General features: G+C 49.7%; 1 protein-coding gene across 1 annotated transcript; it reads right to left on the bottom strand.

Moving 5' to 3' along the window:
- Positions 1-1,760: 1,760 nt before the first annotated feature.
- FGF3 (fibroblast growth factor 3) lies at positions 1,761-7,832 on the bottom strand. The gene is made up of 3 exons (XM_066322224.1): positions 7,347-7,832; positions 5,453-5,556; positions 1,761-2,369 (listed from the first exon to the last, which is right to left on the bottom strand). Exons 1-3 carry the CDS (start codon positions 7,594-7,596, stop codon positions 2,037-2,039), a joined length of 687 nt encoding a protein of 228 aa, XP_066178321.1. The 5' UTR covers positions 7,597-7,832; the 3' UTR covers positions 1,761-2,036.
- Positions 7,833-10,151: the final 2,319 nt, after the last annotated feature.

The raw sequence follows: 10,151 nt of genomic DNA, 5'->3' as shown, positions 1-10,151 counted from the left end.
ACTTAATTTTCTTCCCTGATATTTCCCTGACCAACTTTGAGAAGTCACCTTGGATCCTGCAGCAGTTTGGGCCCTCTGTGGTTGACAGACAGGGAACAAACAGAAAACCTGGATTCTTCTGTTTCTTTTTCAGTCTGTTTCCTCTTTGCACAGTGGCTCCTGACATGAGGCTGCCTGATTAACTCTGTGAAGATCCCATCACTGGTTTTGCTTATTTTGTAAAATTTGGGAGCATGGGTCCTGGTTTTCTGTACTCTTCTTTAAAACCTAGGTCTGTTCTGTGTGCACCATTATTTAATGTATGTCATTTAAGGATTTTTTAACATTATTTCAGTATAAAGAAGAATGGAGATCAAGGAACTTTGACTTTCTTATTGAAATATAGTTTCCTCCTTGGTTAGAATATTACAGAAAAGATCCGAGAGGGGAAGGAATGGAACACATTATTTGGTATAAAGACACCTTTCTGGTCTTACTTTTATAGGGATGTGAGCAATGCTAAACCTAGGCTTGGTCACCTCATTCTGTGAACTCATCTTACTTCTCTCTCTCACAGATTTCACCTCCTGGTGAATGAAAGATTTTCCACTACCTAGTTTTAAATGAACACATTTAAATGGGCATATTCAAAAGCAGCCCACAAGAAGCACCCCTTTTTTCTCAATATGACCAGGAATGGGATTTCTCTCTGTTTCTATGTGATGTCAGATTTAACCTACAGAGCTTTTGTTAAATTCAGGTGGAGTGTTTCTTTCAGTGCAGTCATTCTTTTCTCCAGCTCTCCACTATCAGGGCCTAATTCTGGGGAATGAAGAGCACAAGGCCAAACTCCACTGAGATGACCATTATTTGTGCTTGTCAAGCACATCTCAATCTTTGTACTACTCTGTCATCTCCTGGAGGCCAAGAAAAATGTTTAAAGCTTAACCCCTTGCTCAAAATTGAATCTGTGATGGGGACTCCCCTTGGCTTTGCAGCACTTCCAGAATCACAGCAAAAAAAATCACAGAAGCATGGGATGGTTTGGGTTGGAAGAGACCTTAAATCTCATCCCATTCCACCCCCTTCCATGGGCAGGGACACCTCCCACTGTCCCAGGCTGCTCCAAGCCCTGTCCAGCCTGGCCTTGGACACTTCCAGGGATCCAGAGGTAGCCAGAGCTGCTTTGGGCACCCTGTGCCAGGGCCTCCCCACCCTCACAGGGAGGAATTTCTTCCCAATATCCAAGCCAAACCTACTCTCTTTCACGTCACATTTGAGTCCTATTCTAAGAGGGGATTTATCTGTTGGTAAACAGATTTATACTGCCAAAGCCTGACCAATGCAAATGCCACTTTACCACCATTCATTTATTTAAATTACAAGGTCAGGCATCTCAGAGTTATTAGTTTGACAAAATCAAGGATAATCTGGTAATGTATAGGTCTATCAAAGTGTTTGAAGCAGCTGACAGTCTTACTTTTCTTGGACAGTCTTGGAAAAAGTATAAATGATGATGGCCAGTCAGAAAATAAAAATAAATATATGTCAATTAAAAGAAACAAATCACCTGTTTTCTAGCTCCTGTATTATGTAAAAATAAGAATGTAGCCTCTTGTGGCCAGAAGAGCCATGAAAGTTCTACACCTTCTCTGTGGAGATAAATTTGGTAAATTTTAAACATCCATGTGGTACGGGAGGGCAGCATCACTGAGATAATAGCCATGGCAAGTCAGAATGAAAATACTTGAAATAATTTTTTTTTTTTTTTTTTTTTTTTTTTTTTTACAAAAAGGAAACATGAAAGTCATTGACAAAATTATTACATCCAGCTAATTTACCTTTGATTGTGCCTCAGTTTACCTCCCACCTCTCCCCCCACAGGTACCAACCCTACGACAGCTAAAAGCGAGCGGTGTGGTTTTTGGTTATATTACACAGTGTCTGCAACCTGTCTGTGTTAATGCCTCTGGTACAATCACAGCTGTTAGTGTTTTTAGTAGCACTTGGAAGGCTCCCAGTCCCTCCCAGCCCCAACACGAGCTCCCCCCAGCCCATCAGTGTCCTCTCCTCCTGCGCTGGTTCTTGCTCGGGGCCCTAAGGAGACTCTCCCGGAATTTGGCGCTTGTGTGGAACAGCCGGACCATCTCGTGGTCTTTGTTATCCAGCACTCTGGGCAGAAAGAGAGAGGATTTCTGTGTCCTGCGGGTCTTAAAGCCCCTCCTGGGTCGCCCTTTGCCGTTGATCGAGACGTACCAGAGTCTCTCGGCGCTGGCTTTGCGCTTGGTGCCTGCCCTGCTGGGGACAGTCCGGTACAGACGGGAGGCGTACGTGTTGTAACCCAGCTCGTGGATCCTCTCCACGAACTCACACTCAGAGTTGTAGGTCTCCTGGAAAGGCAACGTGAGAGAAAACCCTAAGCCAGGCTCTCCTCGGTTTCAGGACAAGTTTTATCAACGCACTCGGTAAGAAAACCTCAGGTTGGTGCTACAAAAGGCAGGAGGGAAGCGCTGAGCCTGAACAAGGTGCTCCCTGTCAGCGGTGTGAGCACACTCTGTGCATCATAGACCTCAGGAAGAGACCCCAAAACCAAACTGAGAACAAAAAGGTGGCGTGTGAATAGGAGTGAATAGCTCTGATGATTGTTCAGCTGTAATTTTTTTGTGCTTATGAATTTCATGCAGCTGTGGACTGGAAAAATTATTTAATTGCTGCATATCAACCTCTGCCTTCTATTGAAAAGGTAAAATCCTACAGTGTAACATGAAATGTGTCTCTTCCATTGGTGCGTTTGTCATACACTTGTAGTCTGTTACATCCAGTCCAGAATGGATATTTGAGCAGTAAACCACACCTTTATGGAGCTTCTTCATCAGCATAACAAAATGAAAGCACACTCTGTCTACCAGTGTGTTCCTCCAAAATGCCAGGCTGCCCCTTCATCACAAACTGTAAGGCACAGTATGCAGCCATCCCAGTTGCTCACATTTCACATGATCGATCCAAAATTGCCCCTTTTCACCTGCTCCTTGACTGAGAGACATCTCTGCAAAAGCCTGGCACAAGGACCTCCTTCATCCTCCCCAGGAGCAGGAGAACCAGCCCAAAGGACCTCCCACAGTGTCCATCTTTCCTTAACTCCAAACCCATCCTTGCTCCACCTGTGGGATTAAGGTTTCAGGATCTAATGCATGTGAAGCACAGAGGCAGGAGGGAACTCCCACCACGGGGTTTTTATTTTTCGTTGTCTGGAAGGTGTGGAAAGGGCACAGGTAGCCAGGCTGGGGCCAGAAAAGCCCTAGATCCCACGAACAGCATGTGTTTAATGCTGCTCTCTCCCCAGAAACACTGATGGGCCTTTAACAAGGCTTTAAAAGACTCCACATGTCCCAGCTCCCCAGCTGGGAAACGGAAGCGCCCTTCCTTGCAAGGACAAGGTTTTCAGATGCTGCTGTGCTGGAGCCCACGCAGCCACCAGATGTAGGTGGGTTTGTCCTGCTGCCTGCCTCCCTTCTGCTTGGGGAGGGTTTAGCACACAGGATAAATCGAGAGGGCGATCACAATCTGCTAAGGGCACAAAGGAATTCTGCAGGCTCGACAAGCCCATCTTGTTGAAATGGAGAAATTGGTGAACCGAGGGATAATGGAGTTATTCCGACATGGGTTTCATAAAATGCTCCCTGGATAATTATCCCTGAATTAGTCAGATTTTTGAAACAGGGGTCATGGGCCAGTGATATTGTTATCAGTAAAGTTGTTGGACGGGAAAGCAAAGACAGGAAGTTTCTCCTGAGCTGAGCCCTCACCCCTTCCTGCTCCTGTGAAAAAAGCTGGAGTGGAATAGCTTTCCCTGGATTGTGCCTCCAGCTCTGAAACACAAGTCTGAAAGAGTCTCTCTCAAACCTGAGCTGGAAGGAGACAAATTATCTTTTCAAGCTATCCAGAAACCTTCCATGATTGATATTCTTCGGCATGAGACAGATGAGCAAGCTTCAGGATGGTCTGATACATCTCGCACCAGCAAGGGAATTCCAGGAGAAAGGGAATCTCAGAGCTACCCTGCTCCTGGATTTCCTGCACTTTAGGAGAGGAGCTTTTTGCTCAGAATGTGTTTAGTCTTATTTTAATTCACTTTATGTAATCTGAAGGGAAAAAAACATTCTTCTGATCAAGAAAGATCAGAAAGAACTTGAAAAAAGTTATCCTTTCAAATAATTTCTTTGAGGCATATGCTGGCTCTGAACAAATGGAGGAGGTCCACTGAAAAAAGATACCCATTTCAGCCAGATTATTAACCAGAAACATACAACTGGACAGCCTTAACTTCGGCAGGCAGGGCTACCATGCCCTCATTCCTGTTCTGCGGCATTTTCCTTTGCCAAAATCGTTTGTGGTGTGGTTCTCTGCAGCAGCAAAGAACCCTCATCTCTACACACAGGCCCCTTAATCAGCGAGCATCACATGAGAGACATTACAGAAACTGGGTGGCAAACACTGTCAGAACACTCCTGAAAAGCTGGAGTTAAATTTGTCAAACTGGGGAGGGACAGAGTTGATTGTGTCACCTGGGTTGGGTTCTCATGGGAAAAGGCCACCATAGCTCAAGGGGATGTCCTGCTGCTCAAGTCAACAGAATTACACCTAATGACTTCTAGGAGGGAGCAAATTTCACCTCCGTGGTCATGTTTCCCCACTTCAAACCTACTTCCATGCCCCAGGATTCATGGGGAAACTGCACAGTTTGGCTGTCCTGCAGTGAGAGATCACAAGATTGCTGGGATGTAATCAAAGACAGTGGAAGAAATTCAAGTAGGGAGATAATGTGTATGGCACAGGCTGACAAACGTGCCCTGTTATGTCCCTGAGTGTGAAGAAGTCTAAGCTGGAGTATTTTATTCACTCAGGGAAAATACTGTCTGGGCTGAAAAGGCAAGGCTCCCACTTACATCAGCACACCCCAGATTTTTATCTCACAGATCAAGGAAAAAAAAAAAGGTCAGAGGAGTAAAATAAGGTGTTTATTTTCACCTTTATCTTCTTGCACCTTCTCTTTCTAGCTTTCCTTGCTATAGCTCTGCCTTTTAGTAGCTGCAAATTCTTCCACGGCCCAACCAAAAGCTCTGTGCAAAGAAACTCCCATGAGGAGGCTGCTTTCTTCTGGCATCAATGCTCAGTTACTTGTGGACATTCTTTATCTGACATCCCTTTGCCGGTGTCCAAGATCCATATAAAATATGGACAGTTCTGACATTCCACCTACCTGTGGTTGTCCAGGCAGTAAGAAAGTAAGAGCACAGCTTTTTTTCCCCCCCTCCTTTTAAGAATAGGCTGATTAGTTGCCTGTAAGAATTCCAGGCAAAACCTCTTGTAACATTACTCTTCTCTGGAAATTTATAAGAAATCAGTGCTCCCCACTAGACCTGTTCCCCTCACAGGAAATGACAGGCACCTGCCAGGCTTCAGTAAAACTTACTGATGCATAAAGTCTGCCCCTCTTGTTCATGGCCAGGTATCTGCCGGAGAACAGCCCCTTGATGGCAACGATTCCAACGTCCACAGCGGTGATTTCCAGGATGCCTAGAGACAGAATTAGGAGACGTGTTACTGCCCAGGTGTAATTTTTTGAGATACATTTGTATGGCTGCTTACCTGAGGGGTGTGATCTCACAGCTACTACTTGCTCGCGTAAGAATCAGGGCAACCATGTGAATGAAATGGTTATTTTTATTATTTAAAATAATACAAAGCAAGGATGATGCGGGAATTGTTGGAGACGAGGTGGACAATAAACCCCGAGATGTCTGATTGAGACTGAACTCTCTCAAAAACTATAAAGATCTGACACTGAACTAGAGGTTAGCTTAATCCTATATGCATATAAAAAACGTTAAATCCTCTTTAATGCTTAGGAACACAAGAGCTCTTGACTTATTGAAGCCAGTCACAAAGCTGCCCATTTCAGGACAAAGCCCTTGCTAAGGTCTCCAGAAGGTGGGACAGAGTGAGGCCGCTGCATTTTAGAGCCATGTACATAGTCATGAAAGGGACTTCAGATTTAGGAGGTCAATGCAGCCCTCCAGACAAGGACTGTATGACTGTCGGAGACAAATTAAAAGGGAGATTTTCAGGCCATCCTAGATGACAGGAGAAGTGTCACAGGCAAGGCCAATGCAATATCTGCCCAGATGCCCAGCCAGAGGTGCCAGGACACTGATGGAGGCACAGATGACTCAGAAGATGCTGCTGTGTGTGCATGGCTCTCCATCAGGCGTGCTCAAACCCTACCCTGGGTTCTCCAGCCATGGCCTGATGGCTCTGTACTTTCTGTGAGTGCTTGAAAGCAAGAGGTGACCCCGGCACCCAAACCCTAAAGGCAGAGAACCCTAAAGGCAGAGCCCGTTCCCTGTGCAGAGCTGGATTGCTGCCCTGGGAGCGCTGGGCTGGCTTTGGCACAGCTGGTTTGAATCAGGCACCGGTTCGCCGCTGAAGGATGCCTCCTCCGGGCTGTGACAGCGAGGGGGGGTTTCTCTAGGAAATAGCGGTTTTCCTTTACGGACTTCAGACAGATCCTGAGGTCTCCCTATCTCTCCGTGCCATCACCAGGCGGGATTTACGCATCCCGGGCTGCCGGGGCGGAGGCCAGGCCGTGGCCGGGCTGGGTGCGGAGGCGCCGGGGGCTCCCCCGGGGCTGAGCCCCGCTCTCCTCCCTCCTGCCCCCCTTCCACAAACCCCCTCACTGCCGACATACCGCTTCCATCTTCCTTACCGCCGCTGCCCGTCACATGGCAGAGGGGACAGATGCCACAGATTTGGCCGGGGCAGGCTCAAGGCTCCGTGGGAGCTGGGACGGGACGGGCGGGGGACGGGGCAGCGCCGAAGGGCTCCGGGATGTGCCCGGGGAGGTGCCGGGCACCGGCTGGGGCAGGGCGAGCCGCCGGCACAGCGCTGCCCACTGACAGCTCAGGGCACCATCTCAGTCCCCGTCGGGGAAACTCCAGGTGCGAGGGTCTCCTTCTCCGGGGGGTCGGGTCCCTGCGCCCTGCAGGGCCGGCTCCAGAGTTCCCCGCCCGGTTCGAGGGCCGGGGGTGCTGCCAGCCCCGGGACAGGGGAGCTGCGCGTCCGGCGGAGCCAGCGGGGAGGCCTTGGGGACGCCGAGGCGAAGGGAGGGGGACAAAGCCCCCAGGCCGGGGGATGCCTCCGGTGCCCGCCGAGGAGCCAGAACCGCCCCGTTGCTCTGCTCGGAGCAGCAGCGTTGACGGGAGCGGCTTGGCCACCGCGCCGTCCGCCCCGTCCAGCAGCCGCTGCCCGCCGGAGCCCCATTGCCCGCACAGCCCGGCGGGCTGCGGCCAGGCGAGCCCGGTACTCACTGAAGGCGCTGTTCTTCTCCAGGGTGCCGTTGATCCTGCCGCTGGGGTGGATCTGGAGGTGGTACTTGGTGGCACAGTAGAGCTTCCTCCGCCGGGGCGCTCCCCCGAGGTGCTCGTAGACGCCGCCGCGGCCCCCCGCATCCCGGCGCGGCCGGGGGGCGGCTCCGGCTGGCTCGGGCACGGCCGCGGCCCGCCCCGGGCACCACGGCTCCTGCAACAGAGTCAGGAACAGGATCCAAATTATAACCATCGTGGCATGATGGCCGCAGCGCTCAGTCTGCCGAGGAGAGCGAGGCTCGCAGCGAGTGGCACCAGCGGTCCCATTAAAGCCGTCTTGCTAGCAGCGCTCCGGAGATGCCGAGCGCACGCTGCTTCGAGCCGCGCAGCATTGGCAAGATTTTATCAGCCTCGATCCGGCCCTTTTATCTGTCTCAGATTTACTTAAATCAATAGACATCGGCAAAGGCCACCGAAGAGTCAGTCCCAGCTGTTTGTGTTACGCGGAGCTGCCGCGGTCAGCCTTCTCCTTGGATTTCCAGATAGACAGACGGCATGCGGGAGACAGAGAGGCAAGGAGGGAGAGAGGGAGGGAGCGAGAGAGAGGCAGGGAGCCGCTGAATTTCGGCAGGAGACTGCGGGGAAAATAGTTGATCGACGGAGCATAGAAATAAAAGGAGCTTCCTGCAACAATAGCCCGATCTGCGACCAATTGATACAGAGCAGGGGAGGCAAAAGGTATCAGTCTCGTGTGAACTCCCAGAGAGCAGCGTGGATAAAATTACACAGCATCTCTGTGGCTCTCTCTCTGCCGCCGCCGCGCACACCGCACACCCCCGCACGGACCCTCCGCCGAGAGCCGCCCCCCGCGCCCCGGAGAGGGGATGATGCGCCCAGGGAACATCTCCGGGAGGCGGCTTTGGGGAGTAGGAAAGGAGGCAGAGGAGCGAGGGAGGGGGGTGCAGGTCCCCCGGGAGGCGATGGGGGAGAGAAAACAACCCGCTGAGGGTTTGCTCGGCGTGTGCGTGTCCCCCGCTCTGCCCCCGGTGAGGAGAGCAAACAGCTACTCCTAAATCAATCAGCTCACGCTTACGCCTAATAGGCGCTATTTAGATAGAGCTTTCACGATTTAATCATTCCCAAATTAACTTAGACCAAGCGAGGCCCCGGCAAAGTGTTATGATGCACATCCCTGAGTGCATTTGCAAGAAGTCGAAGCTAATCCTTTCCCTTCACTGCGGTGCCTGGAAAGTCTCATTAGCTGGCGCGGAGCTGCCCTCGCTACCCTGTCGCTTCACACCACTGCCTACGCTTTGGAAAGAGGATGGAGCTACCTATAAATAAATATAAAAGAAGGCAAAAGGTTCAACAGCTCCGTGAATTACGCTGTCCCTGCGTGCTCCTCAAAGGCAGCTCGTTAATTAGATTTGCATCTGAAACAGGCAGTAGGAGTTTTGGGGAAGTGTTTGAGAGATAATTAGTATTAATGTGCTTGAAGGGCACACAAATACACCTTTGAAGTGAGTCACGTCACGATTCGAGCGTTTGACCTTGATCAATATAATTTTTTTTTTTTTTTCCCGGAACTGGTGAACATGAAGAGGTCTATAAATTTTTTTAAAGACCTTTCTATGTAGAGCAGGAGGATTTTCTTACACGTTAAAGGCTTCTTTAAATAGGGAAGCTTTTCCTAGCGGGAAAATCAGGGAAGGGGTACGACCTTTTCCTAAAAGGAATGGCAGGAGGACGAAACTCTCTCGAAAACTACTCCCCGTTTTCAGCTGTGCTTAATATTTAGTAGTTCTTCGAGGCTAAAAGGATTTTCATTATACAGTCGTCTGGAATAAAAGGAAACGCATAAAAAAACCCCACAAGCACCCTCTCCGCCATTACCACCCTTCCTCCCCCTTTTCATCTCCACAAGTTAAGCCCCAGCCTCACAAGGAGAGTTTGATCTGGGGATGATAAATGTTTGTACAATTAATTCTTTATTGCTGTTCCCCTACAATGCTACTGCCAGGCAGTCAAGTGGTTCCAGCGTATTGATTGGAAGGCAAAAAAGCAGTGTATGCAAATAGAAATGTGAAAATCTTAAACATGCAGGACCCCAAGTTTGGACTGTATGGGGTGAGAGAAGAGAGGTGTTGCTTGCGGGCCAAATCATTCAGCCCCTCCTGAATGAAGAATTTCTCGGGAAAACCTTCCTCTTGGGGATGCTCCGTAAATCGTCTCCTGGGGACTCGTAACCTCTGACGAGCTACGAGACAGCTGCGGCGGCAGAAAAAAAAAATAACTCTTAACGTGCCACGAGTCTCCTGAAAGATGCTTTCACCGGCACCGCTTGAAGGGAAGATAAAACACAATTAGTGACAGTAATTACAGCGATCTCTTTAGAGGAAATCTCGGCTCTGTCCCGAGCCTGGTGCATCGCCCTGTGGATGCGTAGACATTTTCCGGTTCGGGATTCGCAGGGCATTTTCATTAGTGCTCTGAAGAAAAAAAAAAAACAAACCCTCAAGATCTTCCTCCCGCCCCCCACCGCAATAATAAACCCCAAAGACCGGTGGGTGGAAGAGTAACACGCTAATGACTTTTGCTCAAATTGTTTCCATCTTGATCACATTTTCATAATTAGCGCCATCAGCCACAAATCTTTCCGCCCCTGGGCATCTGCCGCAGCCAGGCTTCCCGAGCGCTGTGGATTCCACTTATTAGAGAGGGGAACACTTACAGGTCCATCATTAATGGTCCCCCTTTCAAATGAAACGAAGCCGACCCCCACGGAAATATCAAAGGGCCGAAAGTACC

The sequence above is a fragment of the Sylvia atricapilla genome, chromosome 6 (genome assembly GCF_009819655.1).
Source record: "Sylvia atricapilla isolate bSylAtr1 chromosome 6, bSylAtr1.pri, whole genome shotgun sequence".
In the NCBI taxonomy this organism is placed as follows: domain Eukaryota; kingdom Metazoa; phylum Chordata; class Aves; order Passeriformes; family Sylviidae; genus Sylvia; species Sylvia atricapilla.
The sequence above is the reverse complement of the archived record's forward strand: the minus strand, read 5'-3'. Positions and strand labels throughout refer to the sequence as shown.